This window comes from Podarcis cretensis (assembly GCF_951804945.1).
Source record: "Podarcis cretensis genome assembly, chromosome: 5".
In the NCBI taxonomy this organism is placed as follows: domain Eukaryota; kingdom Metazoa; phylum Chordata; class Lepidosauria; order Squamata; family Lacertidae; genus Podarcis; species Podarcis cretensis.
This window is the reverse complement of record NC_137174.1, coordinates 42,613,334-42,634,595: the sequence shown is the minus strand read 5'-3', so window position 1 is coordinate 42,634,595 and position 21,262 is coordinate 42,613,334. Positions and strand designations below refer to the sequence as shown.

Genomic DNA, 21,262 nt, shown 5'->3' with positions numbered 1-21,262 from the left:
TAGAAAGACAAGTGTATCCTTACCAATTCCAGAGCTCACCCCAAAAATACATGTGTTTAGAAAGCTCACAAAAGTTAAAAGGACATAAACTGTTACATCAGCACCAAAGTGTGATTTCACAGCCACCTCAAGGTGTAACATACTTTAAATAAGATATATGTGCATTGCATGGCTTTTACTTTAAGGGATTTGATTCAACAATACAACCCACTGATGTAAGGAAATGTAAAGTTTGACAAGGCAATCTGTCAGTGAAACAGCTAGTCTCATTTACCTGAGTATCTGCAAGTCTTCTGTGAGACCCCAGCCACACTAGGGAGCAGCACTCTACCAGAAGACAACATAAGGTAAGACCAAAGTTTCTTACTTTCTGTGCTTTGGCTTTCCAAGTGGAATGATTTAGTTTGTTCATCAGATTGTTTCATGCATTTAATTCTGCAATGTCATAATAAGGTTATCTTTGAAAGTCAAAGAGCAAATCTATTGTCATGTTACACGCCACCCCAATCTCTGAGCAGTGCGGAGTCAAGACACCCACAAACTCATAACAGTATATACAGAGGCTTGAGCTACAGCCCAACATATTCCCTTTCATAAGATAAGTGAGTTGTTCTTGGTTGACATTTGTGTGGGTAGCTGGAAATTGACTTCTTCTTTTTTAACTACAAGTTTGTCTCTCTTTTGTGAAAGCGGGCCCTTTCTTTTTTTGTTCAGAACAGATTTTGGTCTTTCAAATTTCAGCAGCGCCCCAGGCGAGATCAAAATTTGGTGCTCCCCACTTCTCACCTTCCTTTCTGCATGTGCACTGTGCCATAGTTGTGACACCCCCCTCAGCTCAGCACCCAGTGCTGGGGAACCAGTTGTGCTGCCCCCAATACACCTCTGCCATCCCTGTTGGCAAGGTACTAGTTGGAAGGGGGATCCTAATTAGGATTGTAATGTTTCCAATAACTCCAGTACAGTGGGATTTCATGCAGGGGAAGTGGCTGTGTGTGTGTGTGTGTGTGAGAGAGAGAGAGAGAGAGAGAGAGAGTGTGTTTAGGAATCAGGTGGATATCAAATGCAGCAACTGGGAAAGCTGAAACAGATACATATTTCATGGGGAATGCACATAAACATAATTTTGTTATATTCTTCTTTTCCACTGAAGTGCATTTATGTATGATAAGTCCAAATAGCTTAAAATGATTTGGTAACCTTCCTAAATCCTGCTAGAGGGGCTCTGATGTGTCCTTGGAACCTCAAGTGATGAGCAGTTTCCATATGTGCGTAAGCATCCATGTTAAGAGATCACTGTGCACACAAGTAAAGCCTCAACAAAGCTTTGAGTTGCACTCTTGGTGCAGAAGTTTTATTCCCCTATCACTTTCTATTTAGTGCTGAAAATGGCTACTTTTGCAATGGGCTAAATTTGTACTCAGATGTAAGCTCTGCTGAGTCTGGCGGAACTTATGATCAGGTACACATGTATATGATTGCAGCCTAAGGCTGTGTACACTTTACCATTTAACATTTACTCTAGTGTGCTCCCACCACTGGTGTTTGAAATACACAGGGCATTGGGAACAATCCATAGGTAGTCTGTAGCTTCTTGAGAAATACTTTTGTTTGATGCATTCTTCCTCAAACCAGCTTCCGCCCGAATTGAAGATGTAAGTCACATTCACTTTGCAGTTGAGCTGATGTGTGTACTTTTGAGAGAGCCATTTTGCATGCTCTGGTGACAACTTCATGAATAGGAGGAGCTGAGGGGTGCAGTTTGCAGGTACAGGGCAACCAAACAGGTAATGTACACTGGGTGAAAACATCCCTCCCCCCTTTCTGGTGTATACAGCAACATCAAACATAACTTGAAGCATCGTAGGGGGAAATGACCTTGTTGTGTTTTAAGTTGCTAAAGTGTACGTGGCCTAAGAAACATGCAGTAGAGAATGATTTTTCTGGGTTCTACCACACCTGAAAGTCATAAAGTTGCAGAATCGTGGTGTTTGCTTCCCCTGCCCCAAAGTGTACTGTGAACTTCTGCTATCAATGTATTACATCTGTAAAATCTGTTTTAAAAAATTAGTCCAGAAAAGGATTAACATTACTTGTACATGAAAGCGCTTATTTGGCTTAAAAAATTGTTCCCTTTAGGATGAGTGCTCTTTATTCAACCTTTCAATGTCAGTTATCATTTTTAAAACAGCTTGACCTGGAAGCATGCAGCTAAAATTGTGGTGACTGTTAATGACAGTTTTATTGGATGCTATGCTTATAGTTCACATTTTGAGGTCTGTATGTAATTGATCTTTCTACCCTACGAGAGAAACACTGCAATAAGTTGGTTGCAGCACCACATTACAGTATAGAGAAATAATAATGATGTCACCTTGAGATTCAAAGATCGTGGAATAGTAATAGTCTCCTAGCTCATTCTCCCAACTGCAATGACCTCTCCAGTACTAAATCTTAACAGTCTCAGCATTATTTTTGAATTATTCATGCTAGCCTTTTCCCTCACTACAAAATCAAGGGAAATGAATGCATCATGCTCAATCAGCTCCACAGGTATTTTGTGTGTGTGTATATATATATATATATATATATATATATATATATATATATAATTTGGTTTTGCTAAAAAAAGGGGGGGAGAAACTATAAAGTGGGATAGGTCACATGTCTAGCTGAAACTAGAAGGAGGGGATGGAATGATCTTACATGTAGAAAAGGGCAGAGCACTTTCTGTATTATGCAATATTTATCTCTTTTTGAATCTGTATAAACTCCAGGATCCTGCCTTATGTCTTAATGGATTCTGTTTGTGTAGAAACTCGCACTGGAATTCAAAAAAGTGCCAGCATTTCTGATTATCCTAATTGTATTTTGCTGTACTGTTTTTGTCTAGTGTGCTGATTATCAATTGGGGAATATGTCTAAATAGTTATGTACCTTTATTACTGCACCTTAAAGAAGTATTCATCATGATTTTCCCCACCCCACCCCTCCTCCATCAATGGTATTGAGCAAAGCTAAGTGCTAGTGAATAGAATTGTTTAGCTGGAGCGATGAGAACAAGAGAAAAAGCAATAGTCCGGAGTATATTGCGTACCACTCTGTCCTATAGAGGACTGGGAGGGGGGGGGGAATAACTCTTGTTTGTTCTTAAAGGCAGTATGTTGACAACTCTTCTAGTTTATCCAGTCTAGATAATAAGAGGATACAGTTTTATCTGAGTGATGGATTTCATAAAAAAAAAGAGTGCACATGGGAATAAAATAAAATGCATGTAAATGTAAACTCAGGCAGGTATCCTGATTCATCTGTAGCTGGTGACCTTTAAGTTCATGATGAAAAACAAATGTCAAGCATTCAAAAGACAGGAGTATCCCTGGCTTTGCTGAGGATTTTGTATGCTATCGCACAGACTGTATTAATTTAGTCTGGCATCAATAACCTTGAAATCAGGATTTTGCGCTAAAAATCCAGTTTTATGTTTATTCAGAAAGCAAAGATAAAAGGCGACTTTATTTTAAGGGCCCTTCCAGTGGGAACAGGGCAAACATAATGTAACATTACAGATTTCCACCACCCCCAAACCCCCCCCCCCCTTTACCTTGCCATTCAATACTAGCTCCCATAGCAACAGATTTTATATGAATGTCTGGAATCTGATGATCTTCAGGTTGCTTTGCACAGAATTTTAATTATAGCCATGATAAGCTTGTGACGGAATTCTGTAATGCAGCTGCAAATAGAGAGCCGTGGCAGGAAAATGCTTGTAGAGTGAAAGATTTTTATGGCTCTGGTGCTTTCAAAACCTACCAGAGAAGGAAGAACAGTTGTATTAATTGATACAACATTTGAACAATATTTACCAATAAAATGCTGGTTATGGGGAGATAGATAGATAGATGATAGACAGATAAACGGTGGCTACCTTACACTACCCCCAAACTTAACACTTTAAAGAATACTAATATTCACTGGTGGTGTGCCAAAAAGAAATTTCTCCTGCATTCCCGCCGCCGCAAAAAAAATATAAAAAATCTCTCTATAAATTAAAGAGAAAAGAAATTGCATCCAAAAGTTATCTAAGGGGAGAGTAAATTTCAGTGAAATTCTCATGGGTGGGGTACAGGAATTTTCTTGTGCATATTTTACTCTTGAGAGTCTCTCCTTTTCTGATACAAATCATTTCACCAGCACTCTGCATTCTGCTGCCTTCCTGGGTGACCATACTTCAATGAAGTCCAGAGGAAGGCACCCTGAGATAAACATGAAGCTTTCTCAGGATGAGGGAAGCTGATTGCCGGAGACATGTTTACTGGAATGGATCTCACACACATAATAATACTTTTCCGAAGTGTTTGACATAATATTGAAATCCTTGCAACACCCCTATAAGGTAGGCCAGTCCTGTTGTTCCCAAAATTAGATAAGAGAGAGAGGACCCACTCCCAAGAATGAGAGACAACAACTCACCAAAGGCCAATACACACAATGGGGGCTTCTGGTCCATAGTTCATGTTCTGAACCATTTTGCTTGAGCACAGACTGGGTTGGCACAAGAAATTTTGAAACCTGAGGCCAAGCACAAAATGGTGCGTCCCACCAAAGAAGAAGAGGGGAGTGAAGATCTACATTGGGAACAAGGGGAGGGTTAGGGTTACATGCAATGCGCTCAACTGCTGCCCAAGGCAGTTGCTTCACCTTGCCTCATAAACGGGCCCCGAGAGCAGACTTCCTGGCTCCATCACACTTGGCCACCCCAGAATAAAGCAAGCTCAAAAACAGACACCTATCAAAATATTAATGTGACCTGAGAACGAAGCAGAAAAATTGAAGCCTTTTTAGCAATGGAAACTTGTGCGGAATTGGAGGCCAGATTCTGGCACTACACTATTAATGGACAATAGTCCGAAAATACTTTGTGTAAAAAGCTAATCAGATCTGGGTTGAGCAAGTACCTTGATGGGAGGGTGTATAAGGATCTCACAGATTGAGGTTCCCTGCTAAAGGGGCGAGTAGAAGAAAACCAATGCAGTAAACAAAAAATAATCATTAATATTACCAGTTTGTAACTGGTGCCCTGATTTCAGATAGGTTCCTGTTCTATTGGCTGCCCTGGGCTGCTTTGTGAGAAAGGGGTGTGTGTGTAAATTTACTAAATAAATAAGTCATATTTAGGAAGCTAAATGTGTGATCTTTGAATCCCGAAGAAATGCTATCTCATGTACATGTCTATAATGTATATTTTCATTTTTATTCTGAATGCATAATAAGATTCATTTAAACTGGGTAGGAATTACAAATGCACATAGGGAAAATGTGCTCTTTTGTAGTTACATCTACAACGTTTCAATTTTCTGTGTTACTTCTTTGTTCCAGATTTAAAAGAAACACTTTTCACTGTGATGAAGGTAATGCTAAATTTTTGAAGGTGGTGGTGGGGTGGGGGGGAAGGCACCCACATGTTGAAAAGAATGACAAGAGCACTAAACCCTCACTGGTTTTAGCCTAATTGAACAACAAACAGGACTGCCTTCACGGCAATTCTCAGCGCTATTAACATATATAGCAGAATATCCCAGCAGGTGGAAGGGAAGTATTTTGCAAACAGACTAGAAAGAACTGTTAGATTGGGATGAGCCAAGAAACTGAGCATGATTAGACCATGCTTCCCTGTTATTATCACTGCAAAATTAGGTCAATTATATTTTCACCTCCTCTAATCTTCTGTTTGCATCATGATCTGTTCCAGGCAAAATTTAAAAAAAAAAAAGTTTTACAACTGACTTGAATGAGGCACACACTGGGTTTTATGAGTCTAGGCGATATATCATTAAAACATAGTTTAAGATGCTAACAAAAACAACGAAAAAGCAACAAAATTAGATATTAATGTTGGTAAATATTGTAATTACGGTGAACATCAGTGTCACAGATTCAGAACCAACAGAATTACAGGATGATTTACTTTATTATCCTTTGATGTAGCTTAGACATACCCACAGTCCTGCTCATAGTTAGGTTACTTAAATTTCATTGATATTCAAGGGATGTAAGCAGCCTAATTGTGTGCAGAATGGAAACCGGTGTCTTGAAATTGTGCAGAATCAGTCACTAGCAATATGTTGTGTGTGATATATTTTCCTTTCTGGTGAGACATGAACATGAAAGAGGACCTCTATCAGTTTATATAGAAGCAAAGTCTGAGTTTTGTTCCAAGTATCGGTGGTCTGAGATAGCATTGTGACTCTTACGTCAGCTCAGGAAGTCTATCCTGGCCATGTCCAGATCCATGGAGCAATCTTGAATTGGCAAGAAGATGGGCTAGATGACCTAATCAGGAATTGTTTCATCTTTTGCTTTCATGGTTTTATGATACCAAGGATTTACGGCTCCAAGTGATTAGAGAGTGTTTCAAAGTGTCTTGTGGAATGGTGACAAAAGGGAAATATGCAAGACCAATAAAGAGAAATAAAATCTAAAACAATGCTCTACAGTGTTAAGATTTTTATTTTTTAGAATTGCATTCTAATAGCAAATAGGAAATAGCAAGTTATTTTATTGTGATGAAATACACTAGAGGGGCGGGGGGAAAGACCACTAATTCGTTTTACATTGCATTCGCAATAGGAGGAAATTATTGTTGCATCCAAGTAATTAGATGAGATGTGGGGTGGATTCAGAAGTTTATGCAACAGAAAAGTTATTGACTTTACCTGGAAGAGGTACTCAAACAAAATAAAAATTCTTAATCCCAATAAATATCACTCCCCCTCCACACAAAAGGACCCTAAAGAAGGAACTATGCCCTTTGCACTCTACATGAAGCAAAATGCCATTCATATGCTGGCGTTTTGTGCAATCCCAGATCCTTGCAGAAGAGCCCACAGTCCAGTGGGCATTAATATTGTGACCATCCCGGGGACTTCCGGAGGCGGCGCGAACGGCAATGGCGGTCCTCTTCCTTCGGTGAAGGGGTAGCTCCGTGGGAAACGGGTCGTCCGCTACGGCGAAGCGGAGACCCACTTCGGAAACCCACAGGCAGCAAAAGCCTGTGGTCTCGGGACCCGGCGGGCGCTGGAAGCAACCCCTGAAACGTTGAAGGAACCCCGTAAGGGGCTCCGGAATGGGGAGGGGGTAGCGGCGCTGTGGGTCGTTTCGCAAGCTACGGAGTGAAGCCGCGCTGCTGCTGCCGGTGAGCGCTGACCTTTTTTCCTGAAACTCTCTGATGTGGAAAAGCAACAACCCGTGAGTAAAGAAGGACTTTATTAAATTGAAGACTAAAATCTATTGAATTTGGCTGAAAGCGGAGCGACGAAAAACAGGAAGTCCGTCTTCCGCTGTCATTGAACTTCAAAGCAAAGAGCTGGAGGAGTGGAGGTAAAGAAAGAATTCTTAACCTAATTGATCTGAGCAACCACTGAACTTTTTCTGTAAGCGAATAAGGATTCTAAGCATTTGATCTTATGTTCTATACTTGCATCGTGATACCTTTCTTCTATTTGGAAATATAATTTGAGTAAGAAACCCAGGTGCTGGAGCTGCCTGAGTAACTGAGCTGTCAGCTTGCAGACTTGGTTACTTTGAATCAAAAATTGCAACAATCTGAGGGAGTTTGGACTTGCTACTTTGAAGCATCATCTGAAATACCAGTATGCACTGTTTGAAACAATGTGGCGTTAATACTAACTCTGCTTAAAACCTGTTATTGAAGGTTCCTGGACTTAAAACTTGATTTTAACAATTTTACTAGAATTGATCTCTTCCCTAAAGACATTTTAAGCTCCCCCTAGAGGATTTTGGATTTACAGCAGTGACATTATTTTACTTTCCTTTTCCCGGCCTCCTGCTTGACTGTTACCATCTGGGCTGTTGTTTTCTCATGGGAACAACTCAGCTTGACCTTGACTCTTAGATAACTCTGGAATGAGTGGCGCTAGAAAAAAGGGACCAAGAACCAGACAAACAACTTTAACAACTTTAACTGCAGCTTCTCAGGCACGTAGATCATCTGTACCTACTTTGCCTTCAGAGGAAAAAGCTGCTTCTCTGCCAAAAGCAGGGGAGGAAGAAATTGAGCAATTACAATTGGAAGATATGGCCTCAGGAGCAACTGCTTCTATTTTAGAGAAAATTTATGAAAAATTGGAATCTCTGGATAAGAGAGTGGGATCTTTGGATAAGAAAGCTGATGAGCAAACAGCTAAAATTGATCAAAACACAGAATGTTTAAATAGACTAACTGGACAAGTATCACAGAACGTACAAGCAATTGGAGAATTGACGGGGGCCACAGCAGAAAATCGGAAATTGGCTGAGGATACTAGTCAAAGACTTGGAATTTTGGAACAAGAGGTAAGACCACTCCGTAAACAAGTAGATGAACATCAGACTTATCTTTCTATGACAGAACTGCGGAATCGGGAGAGTAACTTAAGGATAAGGTCGATACCAGAAGTGGAAGAAGGCAACTTAGCTGAGTTTTTGACTAAAGAACTTTCCAAGTTTTGGAATTTAGAGGAAAAGGACTTTAAAATGGTATCAGCTTTTAGGCTTGGAAGACTTATAAAGAAAGAGAAACCCAGAGACTGTTTGATAACATTGAGATCAAAGGAGGAAAGGGATAGGATTTGGGGCCTACACTACGGAAAGTCACTGGACATTTCGGACAAAAGAATTGAAATTTACAAGGATATTCCTAAACAACTGCTGGACCTTAGATCCGGTTACCTCGAATTGGTTAGATTGTTGAGGAGCAATTCAATTATCTTCAGGTGGGAGTTCCCCCAAGGATTATCTTTTACTTTTAGAGGGAAGAAGGTCAAAATCAGCTAGCAAAGTACTGGAAGACACAAGAGCTACCCACGCTGGAGGAATGGCAGGCGAAAGTGATCGACTTTATGGGACTGGCAGAAATGACCAGCAGAATCCGCGACCAAGAGAAAGAGACTGTGGAAGAAGATTGGAAGAAGTTTAAAATATATCTTAAGAGTTACTATAAAATTGAAGAGTGCTAAAATGCTGAGGGAGAGGAATGACGTAGAACTGCAGCGGTAAATTGTGTTTAATTTAGGGCGAAATTGAAAAGGAGAATGAATTTATAGTTAATTGGCTAAGAAGGGTTGCTGAACAATTGTTTAAAACAAAGGATGCAAAAAGGGGAAGGTATGGGGAAGTCCGGGAAAAGAGGTTTATGGAAATAAGGTAAAGAAAATATGATTTTTTGTGTTTGTTTTTATGTTGTTTTTCTGTTTGTTAAAAATTTGGAAATTAATAAAAATTTTATTAAAAAAAAAAAGATCAAAATCAGAACATTGGAAGATAGAGATAAATTTTTGACTGCATACGGAGAGGACCTTCAAAAAGGAATTGAATCACCCTCTGGGCCTGGAGCACCAGTGGTACCTGCACCCTTGGAGCCGGAAGATCCAGCGAATAAGACACCACCCCCAGGAAAATAACCAGATTTATTCAGGATGTCTCTGCAACTCTTGAGTTGGAATATAAATGGCTGTAATATTCCGGAAAAAAGGAGGAAAATTTTCCACATATTAAAAAAGGAACAATTGGATATTATTTGCCTACAAGAAACTCATGTGATTAGGCTCCACAAAAAAGTGTTAATAAATAAAAGACTTGGCCAGGAATTTATATCTTCGGATAGAGTAAAGAAGAGAGGGGTGGTGATATATGCAAAAGAGAGCCTGTCACCTAAACTTTTATTTAAAGATGAATATGGAAGAATTTTACCAACTGAGATACAACATCAAGGAGAGAAGATCTTGATATTAGGAATTTATGCACCAAACGAGGGGAAATCGGAATTTTACAAGAAGCTGCATGAGACTATGCTGGATTATCTGGACTATGATAACATCATCATGATGGGAGATATGAATGGGGTCGTATCAACTAACATGGATAAGTCACAAAGCCAAAATGTTACAAAAGATGGCAGACTACCAAAGACTTTTTTTGAAATGACTGATAATATGGACTTGATTGACATTTGGAGAACGAAGAACCCCTTGGGAAGAGAGGGAACATTCTTCTCTGAAGCCCAGCTGACTTGGACAAGAATCGACCAAATATGGATATCTAGAGGTCTGGCACCTAAGGTTAGAAAGGTGGAAATCTGCCCAAAGACCTGCTCCGACCATAATGCACTAAAGATGGACATGACACTACTACCAACCGGCTCCTTTAGATGGAAGATGAATGACAATTTGTTTAGAGATCAGGAGATTATTAAGAAGGCCCAAAATGTTTTGAAAGATTATTTTGAGATAAATTTGAACACTACGGTGGAAAAAAGAATCATCTGGGATGCAAGTAAGGCTGTGATGAGGGGGTTCCTGATTCAACAGAATGCTGTAAAGAAAAGGATACAAAAGGAAAGGAAAGACAAGATCTTGGAGAAAATTAAAGAATTAGAGAAGAAGTTAAGATCAAATCCGAAGTCACAGCCGACTCTGAAAGAAATTAAACTTCATCAAGCCCAATATTCTAAATTGATAAACCAGGAAATAGAGTGGAAGATTAAATTAATGAAACAAAAAACTTTTGAATCGGCGAATAAATGTGGAAAACTGCTAGCTTGGCAGTTGAAGAGGAGACAAAAACTAAATACAGTTACAAATTTAGAGATTGAAGGAAGAAATATTCAGAACCCTGTGGATATTAGAAAGTGCTTCCAGAGATACTTCAAAAAATTATACACTCAAGGGCCGCAAGACGAGGTTGAAATTAAACAATTTCTGGAAAAAAATGGGCTACCAAAATTGTCACTAGAAAATAGATCAATCCTGAACTGCAAAATAACACGACAAGAGATTGAACAAGCCATTCAGAATATGCAAATGGGCAAATCTCCAGGGCCAGATGGGCTGACCTCCAAGTATTATAAGACATTAAAAGACTATTTGATACAACCACTGATGGAGGTTAGCAATGAAATTATGGAGGGGAAGAGGGCGCCGGAATCGTGGAAGGAAGCCTTTATCACATTGATACCAAAATCGGAAGCTGAAAAGACACAACTTAAGAACTATCGTCCCATCTCTCTTTTAAATGTGGATTACAAAATATTTGCAGACATTTTGGCAAGTAGACTTAAAAAAGTTTTAAATGAAGTAATTCACAAGGACCATGCAGGCTTTCTCCCAGGTAGACACTTGTTTGCTAATACAAGGAACATTATTGACATCTTGGAACTTTTGCAAACAGATATAAATACAAAAGCAGTGTTAATTTTTATAGATGCGGAGAAGGCCTTTGACAATATTTCCTGGAAATTTATGAAGGGAAATTTAAAAGAAATGGGAGTGGGACGGGGTTTTGAGAATGGGATTGATGCAATATATTCAGAGCAAAAGGCTAAATTGATAGTCAACAATGTGGTTACAGAAGAGTTTAAAATCGAAAAAGGAACACGACAAGGCTGCCCTATTTCCCCTTTGCTATTTATTTCGGTTCTGGAGGTGCTCTTGAATATTATTAGAGGGGACCGGTTGGTGGAAGGAATTCAGGTCGGAGCGAAACAATATAAACTTAAAGCTTTTGCAGATGACCTAGTTTTGACCCTGCAGGAGCCAGAATCTAGTACGAAAAGAGTATTACAATTGATTCAAGATTTTGGTCGGGTGGCGGGATTTAAATTAAACAAACAGAAAACTAAGGTATTGGGGAAAAACTGGACAGATACAGAGTCAGAACGGTTTCAGAAAGAGACAGAACTAAATGTGGTTAAAAAAGTAAAGTACCTAGGGGTAAACATAACAGCAAAAAATCTGAGTCTTTTTAAGGATAATTATGAAAAATGTTGGTCAGAAATTAAGAGAGATTTAGATAGTTGGTCAAAATTGAAACTTTCTTTGTTAGGCCGAATTGCTGCTATCAAGATGAATGTATTGCCAAAAATGTTGTTTTTGTTTCAAACATTACAGATTGTGGACAAGACGGAGTGCTTCCGGAAGTGGCAGAGAGATATTTCTAAGTTTGTCTGGCAGGGCAAAAAGCCCAGAATTAAGTTTAAGATATTAACTGACGCGAAAGAAAGAGGGGGCTTTGCCCTGCCAGACCTAAAGTTGTACTATGAGGCCGCAGCTTTCTGCTGGCTAAAAGATTGGCTACTTCTCGAAGACACTGATGTATTGGATCTGGAAGGTTTTAACAATGCTTTTGGTTGGCATGCATATTTATGGTATGACAAGGTTAAGATCAATAAGGCCTTTAAGAACCATATTGTCAGAAAAGCAGTGTTTAATGTCTGGACAAAATATAAAGACTTATTGGAAAATAAAACTCCAAGGTGGCTTTCACCGCTGGAAGCTAAGGCCCGAAAAAGACCCAATATGGAGGCCAAATGGCCAAAATATTGGGAAATATTAGAAAAAGATGGAGACAATTGGAAATTGCAGAGTTTGGAGAAAATTAAGGACAAAGTGCGAGACTGGTTACATTACGCTCAGATTAATGAAGTTTTTAAAAATGACAAAAAGTTAGGGTTCCAGGTGGAGAAATCGAAATTGGAAACAGAACTGTTAGAACCTAAGACTAAGATACTTTCAAGAATGTACAACTTGCTGTTAAAATGGAATACACAAGATGAAATGGTTAAATCGGCCATGATAAAGTGGGCACAGGATATAGGGCATAATATCATGTTTGAGGACTGGGAAAGGTTGTGGACCAACGGGCTGAACTTCACTGCATGTAATGCTTTGAAGGAAAATGTAATGAAAATGATATATAGATGGTACATGACCCCAGTTAAACTTGCCAAAATATACCATTTGTCTGACAACAAATGTTGGAAATGTAAAGAAAATGATGGAACATTCTTTCACCTCTGGTGGACTTGCCCGAGAGTGAAGGCCTTTTGGGAAATGATATATAATGAGTTGAAAAAGGTATTTAAGTATACCTTTACTAAGAAACCAGAGGCCTTCCTTTTGGGTATTGTCGACCAGAAGGTGTTAAAGAAGGACCGAACATTTTTTATGTATGCAACAACGGCAGCAAGAATACTCATCGCTAAGCACTGGAAAACTCAAGATCTACCCACACTGGAAGAGTGGCAGATGCAACTGATAGACTATATGGAACTAGCCGAGATGACCGGCAGAATCCGAGACCTGGGAGAAGAGAAGGTTGAAGAAGATTGGAAGAAATTTAAGATTTACTTAAAAAAGCATTGTAATTTGGTTGAATGTTAAGATGGAGGCTAGATCATAAATAATTGACCACCACTAAATTAGATGCAATTAGGATGATAAGTGAGATTGAGGGAAAACCATAAACCTTGGGGAGAACTATTAGATTATATTCTAAATGAATGGGACATAAGAATGTAAACAAGATGATAAATTGCGGGCAAGAATTGACAAAGATGCAAGTGGGAGCGGAAGACGTGAGGGAGTCCAAAGAAGTTAAGAAATTATGTTATGATATATGTTACATTGTTTATTATATTTGCATTTATGTTTAAAAATCCTAATAAAAATTGATTTAAAAAAAAAATAATATTGTGACCATCCCAGCAATCCTTTAAAGAAGGGGATAAAGAGGTGACCCTCAGATGTTTGCCATTCAGTCCCCCAGCTGGTTTCTCCTTCGCAGCCCCACACCCTCCTTCCTCTCAAACTTGCATGCTGGCATTTCTTCTTCTCCAGCCAACACAGAAAAGCAGCAAACTGCAGGCCTAATCCAGATAAGTGGACAGCGGGAGGTAAAATCCCTAGGTAAAAACTCAACATCACGCTGTGACAAGCATTATGTCTGCACAAGCATTTCAGCATGCCAGACCGAACATCCCTCCTCTCCCCCCCTCGCAATGTTCTGGGGGTTTCGCCCCTCCAGAGCCAATTTTGGGAGGTGCAAATGAGGAGGAGATGGTGGAAGCCCTGTTCCACAAGTGGAAGGCTTTGCACACGGCTTCACCCGAGAGTCCTGCTGACTGAAATGAATGGATCCTTTTTGGCAATGCAAATGGCAGGTGCTGGGTACCCAATGTGGTTAATGACCGCAGTGTGGGGTGAATGGGTAGTAGATCTCACCTGCTGTCCCTGAGCCCATGCCAGGTTGTCAACCCAGATCGAACCCCCAGTGCCTGCTAACTGCATTGTAGAAGAGGTTCCTTTGAAGCAAACAGGAGTTGTTCCCCCCCCCCATACTGTGCTTGTACAAAATCTGCCTCAGCGTATGAACCTTTAATTTAATACATTTGGCGTTATTTCATCCCCATAATTTTCTAAGAAAAACAGAGGCACTTAAGAGTGTGATTTATCCAATAATTATCTAGGCATTAACTTCATAAAAAATACGCTATTTGACATGCATATAAAGTTAGCCTTCAGCAGACACAACCTCCTGCCCCAAATATGGGGAAAAAATGAAAGGCAGATTGTAGAGGGAAGAGAAATATTTTACAGGAAGAGGAAATGTGCATTTTCCCAAGTCAAGCAGGTCAGATCTGCAAGCCCTTTGTAATATAAATGCATTGACACAAACTGGAGGTGCTGGCTTTTGTCCAGTACAAATACTATGAAATTAGCAAGAGGATGGAGCTAATAAGGGACTACCTGAAACATACACACCAGGCATGGCTGGTTGGGTGGTTTTCCACAAGCTATTAAATGTCCTTGTATCCACCATATTTTTCCGTGTATTAGACAAGGTTTTTTGACTAAAAAATCTTGTCAAAAAACTGGGGTTGTCCAGTGGCATGGTAGTGGCATGGGGGGAGGGGGGGAGAGAGAATTGCTGTTGTTTTTTAGATATAAGATGGAGGGCACCTGTACTGCCAGTAGTACCTGTGAAAAGGATCTAGGAGTCTTAGGAAACTGTAAGAGTCAAAATTGTGATGCAGCAGTTTATTCTAGGCTGCATCAACAGAAGTATAGCATCCAGATCAATCGAAATAATAGTCCTGCTCTGTTCTGCCTTGGCAGACCATACCTAGAATACTGTATCCACAAGTAAAGAAGTATATTGACAAGCTTGGACGTGTGCAGATAAGGGCAACCAAGATAATAAAAGGTTTGGAAACCAAGTTTTATTAGTAGTGTTTTGTTTTGTTTTGTTTTGTTTTGTTTTGTTTTGTTTTGTTTTGGAAAAAATGGTGCTGGTACTCACCATTAAGTTGTTAAAGTAAGTGCTACACTTTAAACATTTGAAAAGAAAAAGAAGAGATGCCAGTACTATGTACCCTTGAGTAGCCTCAGAAAAAAAGCACTGCTTATGAGGAATGGCTGACATAATTGGGTATGTTTAGCCTGTTAAAGAGGAGACTGAGAGGAGATATGATAGCCATCTTCAAAAATCTAAAGGGCTGTCATGTGGAGGAGAGAGCAAGCTTGTTTTTTCTCCTGCTCTGGGGGTAGGACTTGAACCAATGGATTCAAGTTAAAGAAAGGAGATTCTAACTAAACATCACAAAGAACTTTCTGACAGCAAGAGCTGTTCCACAGTGGGACAGACACCCACAGGAAGTGGTGGACCCTCCTTCTTTGGAGGTTTTTAAGCAGAGGTTGGATGGCCATCAGCCATGTATGATCAAGTTGAGATTCCTGCATTGCTGGGGGTTAGACTAGATGATCCTCGGGTCCCTTCCAACCCTACAATTCTGTGATTCTAGATTTGTTATTAATCCTTGCCCTTTTGATTAGAGAATGCGGAAGTGGACCTAGCCCCATTAACTTGCACTATGTGATATAAAACTTCAGCGCAGAAAAAAGGCAATTATCACAGAGAATGCACAGGACTACATGGGTCCTTAACATGTCACGGAATGTCAGCCCTTGTGCCATGAAACTCAAGAAAATGATTGGTGTGCAGTGCACAAGCAATTACATCTGTGTAAAATGACTGCACTCACTTTGGAGGGAGGAGGGGGAGTTAACAGGGAGATTTCAGTTTCAAACTCCAAGATGTTTTTCCCCCCTTCTCCCCCAATACTCCCCGCTCTTTACCCAATTTTCCAGCTGAGCTGACTGAGGCATGAGGAGGTGAAGAAGCTTGAGCAAGGTCACCCAGGAAATCAATGAGCAAGGCCTGCTTAGAGCTTCGCTTCCTCGTCACAGCTCTTCTTCTTCCTTTGCTGTGCAGCTGCTGGACTACTCCTTCCACGAAAATTCCCTGCACTCCAAGTGTTAGCTGCGAGGGAATGACGATAACAACCACAACAAAAAAGTCGCAGATGTGCTCTAAGAACAATTAAAATTAAAGAACGGCACCTTATCCCCCTAAGAATGGAAGGGTTTAATTAGTGTGATAGAGTAAAACATGTTTCAAGAGGTTAATCTTTTGCCACAGTGCAATCGCTATCAGATGGATCTCAAAAGATTCCTGCTAAAAGATAGCACTTTTGTGTGTATGGTTTTTTTTACTTCCATGAACTAACATGACTTGTTTAGAAACAAGAGTTTCTTCTGTCATAATAGCTGGCCTGGGATAAGTAATTCAGGATTCACCCCAACATGCCATATTATTTACTTCATAATATTCCTGGCAATACACTAGTGAATCTGAGTAGTAATTAATCTTAAAAAAAAAACAAAAAAAAAAACAGTGGCTCCGCTACCTCTGAGGGGAATAGGTTAATTTTTAAAAAGCTATCAGCACCATTATGCTAACTTTACCAACATCCCCTTTCTTCACAGGATTGATATCAAGGACCCCCAGCTATTCCCGTTGCAAATTTCTCCCTCAGTCTAAATTAGGAAACTGGATGAGGCAGTGGCGTCTCTATGGACTAAATATGCTGGGTGGTGACAGAGAAAGAGAGTGGGTTTAGCTACTGGGTAAGAGAAAGCACAAACCTGCAGTCAAAGATCATGCCTCCTTTGGTAAAATCTCAACTCCGAAACAGAATACCCACAAAAGTCCTCATAAGCATTTTCATATATATATTTTTACATGCCACAGACCTTGAGATAATCTGTAAAAATAACAGGGTATAGAGATTAGTAATGCTTGGCATTCTGTTATGACTCCTAGAATGTATAATACAGGAATTTTACTGTAAATGTATGTTTCATGCATACACACAACAATGGTAGCAACAAAATACCAGAAATTAAACTGAACTCTGGCTAAAGAGTTGTTAAGGCTGCAGTCCTATAGCACTTACCTGGAGGTGAACCCAACTGAACTTCTGAGTAGACCTGTACAGGTTTGCACTGCAAATAAAGATTTGGGTGGAAAGCTGAAACTGTGGAATTATCTGACTAGGTAAAATAAACATGTGAAGTTGTTGTTGCCACCAATTTTTGTTTTAGTTTTGGGCTTCGGTTGCCCTCTTAGGGTTGCTTCACATGTCAGGAGCAGCCATCTAGAGAGCTTCCAAATTATTTATTTTCAGTTTTATGAAAGCATACTTCTTTTGGTTATTGCATGTTGATTATGATGAACTGTTTTTCTTGTTCCTAGCTCCTGTGTGAGGCTTTGCCTCAATACTATTTTAGTATTGGCTCCAGGAACTTCTCCTCATTCTTCTATCTTCCCAGAAAGCTTTTCCTGTTCCTACTTTAATCTTTTTCTTTCATTTCAAAAGATGGATTGCAAACAATCTGACATCTTTGTTCCCTGAAAAGTTGGAACGTTTGTGAACATTCCACACTATTACTCCACCAGCTTAGCCAATAGATAGCAGAGGCTTTGCCACTGCAAACTGTATGCAATACTGTAGATATTATAAATGGGGAAATTAGCATTGTCTTGGTGTAGAAATGGAACTGTGAAACCCATAATTTTAATCACATTTGGTTGCATCATTAAGGACTAGATAGGTTCCAAATTATCTATTTACAGCTTTGTGAATGCATGCTTCTGTTGTTTATTGCAAGCATCAAATAATCAATTCTGAATCCTAGGAAAATAAACACAAGGAAACTGATTTTCTTTTGCTCCATATTCATGCTGTGGGGAAAAAAAACATTCTATGCCTACATTTTGCCATTATTCTTTCTTTTAGAGTTCTGATAAGCTCAAAACAAACACACATTAGTGATTGTTGGCAACCTTCAGCAATAAGGAAGCTACAGCTCATCAGTTCTAATCTAGAGATCAAAGCAATTCGGTGGCAACATAAAACAGTTCTGTTTCAGAATTGACAGGATATTCCTTTAAAAACATAACATCAAACACAAATATGTGAGAAAAGTGATTTTATATTTAAAGATGCAGCAGTGGTGGGTAGGGAAGGAGATGATGCTGGTAATTTTTACAGTTGGAAAAATACTTTATGTACCCATTTTTACTGGTAATAATTCACACTGATCCAGCAGCCAAGCTACATGCGATATAGTCATCCTGCAGACATGAAACATCTTTTCCATGCACCCAAGCTCAGTCAAGATCCCAAGGATGAGGCAAAAGAGGCTTCCATGCTATGCATAGGTAAAGGGACCCCTGGCAGTTAAGTCCAGTCACGGATGACTCTGGGGCTGTGGCACTCATCTTGCTTTACTGTCCAAGGGAGGCGACGTTTGTCCGCAGACAGTTTTTCCAGGTCATGTGGCCAGCATGACTAAGCCACTTCTGGCGAACCAGAGTAGCGCATGGAAACACCGTTTACCTTCCTGCTGGAGCGGTACCTGTTTATCTACTTGCACTTTGACGTGCTTTCAAACTGCTAGGTCGGCAGGAGCTGGAACTGAGCAACGGGAGCTCACCCCATCACAGGTATTTGAACCGCCGACCTTCTGATCAGCAAGCCCTAGGCTCTGTGGTTTAACCCACAGCGCCACCCGTGTCCCTATGTTATGCATAGGTTGCTACTATTTCAGGCAAATGAAGAGACTGGTATGGATGGTGCAGCAGATGTGCACTAAGCCAGATGCTCATGAGCAAGGCCATAAACGTCACCACATGGAAGATAATGCAAATCATGCAGTATAATTCTAACACCTAGAGTCAGGATGAACAAGGGTGCACCTTCTTATCTTTGGGTGAAGATATGTACATACTAAAATCTGAAGTCAGCCTGCTGGGGCAAATGGTGGGCAGTGGGAGCTCAGCCTGAGATGCCCAGTCCCCTGCTGGTGCTGAGCTTAGTATAGCAGATTAAACAGTAACCTTGACAGTCTGCTTGAATGAACCATTATACAGTGGTACCTCAGGTTACATACGCTTCAGGTTACAGACTCCGCTAACCCAGAAATAGTGCTTCAGGTTAAGAACCTTGCTTCAGGATCAGAACAGAAATCATGCTCTGGCGGCGCGGCAGCAGCAAGAGGCCCCATTAGCTAAAGTGGTGCTTTAGGTTAAGAACAGTTTCAGGTTAAGAACAGACCTCCGGAACGAATTAAGTACTTAACCCGAGGTACCACTGTACATCAGTGCTAATCATGCACAGTGCTTGAGAAGGAATTAATTCTAGTTCAAGATCATTATATCCGTAAAGGAACTAGCTGCATTTCAAATTCACCCCTTTACAAAATGAACCAGTTCAGTTCAAGTTCATCCAAATTAACTTTTTAGTTCATAAAAAGTTTATCCTTGCATATATTTTTTCTCACATTCAGAATGTTATAGTTGCTGTGCTGAAGAGCAATGCAGCGCTTATTGCATATGCAAAACTCTACACTAAAGATATAAACAAGTTTAAACTATGAAATAAGGCTTGCAAGTATAGACTTATGCAAGTATGCAAACTTACCTGTGAGTAAGCTGCTCCACTGAACATAGTGGGTCAACATGGATCTGCCAATCAGTTTATTCTGGTTTCGGGAAATAGGATCCTGAAAATGCAATGTGTCAAAAACAGTTTTATCTTCTATATGACCAGCAAGCTCCTATAATTTTCAAAGCGTTCTTTTGCCTTTCTCACACTACTTACATGTTCACATTTTTATCAAAACCATTAGTACAATAAGCTTCATTCTGCCCCTCTCAACATATTCATTTTCCTTCTCATTAGCTATGGACCCAATTTTTCTTCAGTCAACCATAATACTTTAAAAAAAAAGATTCTGGACTTTTTTATTGCTGTCCATTGATGTTTTATTAATTTTCTCTGTAGAATACTGGCATTATGGAACAATTAAGAGTAATATCAGCTTTCTATAGCCTGGAGCATTTTGGAAAGTCTCTCGCTGTTTTACAGGACTAGAATGAGAACAAGTCTATAAAAAGAACATTATCTTAAATATCATATGGGTTTCTGGCTTTTTTATTTTCAGATGTCTTTTTGTCAGTGTCAAATATGGCAACAACTAACACCAGATACAAACCACTGAAGCCAGTTTATGTGCACTTAAATCAGATATCTGAATATAGGATGCATTTATGTAAATGTCAAACCATTTTGACAACTGGGTTCTGGGTTCATGTTGTCAGCAGGTAGCTTAATGTTCACTTGCAGGCAATCTACTCAGCCGGGATGGGAAATCTGTGTTTCTCCAGATGTTGGAACTCCATCTTCCATTAGTCCAAGCCAGCATGATTGGTGGTCAGGCATAAGGACAGTTGTAGTCCAACGACATTTGTTGGGTCCTTATTCATAATGTGATGATCATCTTAACTTCCCTAGCTGGTAATAAGTGTCAGGTGCTGTTTCAGTTTCTGATAGGAGGTCACTGACTGATTGTGGTATTTTGAAATATTTGAGCATGCAGATATATGGCTCGATTATAGCTGGAGGCAGCTGGCAGGCCAAAAGACAGTCATTTCCACCACCCTATATTAGATCTCCAGAGAATGACATTCCTGCTTCCCTTGATACTGCTTCCTCACAGAGGCCCCCTCTTCCCTGCCACAGCCCCTTTGTTTTCCCCTCACTTGCCCCTCCCTCTGGCTGGAATGATGGTGGTTAAGGGCGAGTTATCATATCCAACTATTTTTTAACCTTCATGGGCCATTACCTGTAATTTTGCTAACCGGAGATGTGCCTTAGAATTTTGCCACAGATCATCAAAGATTATCCGTCCCCATTGTCCCTCTTCCATCCAAACCCAAACCTTATTGGAATAATTCGCTCAGCTGATTGGTAAAAGTTACTTCATTGACAAGAAGAAACTTGTAGTTCCTCTGTGGTACAATAATATCAATGCGGCATTAGAGAGTTATTATTAGTGTGTCTGTATGCATGCATGCATGCATGCATGATTAGAAATGCAAATAAATAATTTCAAGAAACTGTCCTGACAAATATGTAAGCATGAAATCCAGAGCAAGGCAAAATGTATTTTAAGGTTTATAATGTGAGAAGAAATGTGTGAATAGCACAGTATTTAGTGGGAAACTCTCACTCTTGTGCTGTTAAATG

At 39.9% G+C, this 21,262-nt stretch overlaps 2 protein-coding genes across 5 annotated transcripts in view; both read right to left on the bottom strand.

Moving 5' to 3' along the window:
• Positions 1-21,262, bottom strand: part of EBF3 (EBF transcription factor 3) — a gene marked incomplete at its 3' end in the record, with an annotated part of 669,366 nt that overhangs the window by 201,503 nt on the left and 446,601 nt on the right. The window lies entirely within an intron of this gene.
• The window catches only part of LOC307216806 (uncharacterized protein), a 30,630-nt gene continuing 9,623 nt past the window's right edge, over positions 256-21,262 (bottom strand). The window contains exons 3-7 of one of the 4 annotated variants that reach the window (XR_013839325.1): positions 19,655-19,736; positions 15,966-16,149; positions 4,468-4,622; positions 3,599-3,803; positions 256-435 (exon numbers count right to left, since the gene is read on the bottom strand). Coding sequence is in view for 2 of the 4 variants with exons in the window: in XM_079977404.1 (XP_079833530.1) it covers positions 3,780-3,803; positions 4,468-4,622; positions 15,966-16,149; positions 19,655-19,681 (390 nt within the window). In the remaining 2 variants the exon portion in view is untranslated. Of the gene's footprint in view, positions 436-3,591; positions 3,804-4,467; positions 4,623-15,965; positions 16,150-19,654; positions 19,737-21,262 lie in introns of those variants that run through there. The other 3 variants (XR_013839326.1, XM_079977404.1, XM_079977405.1) reach the window with 3 other exon arrangements.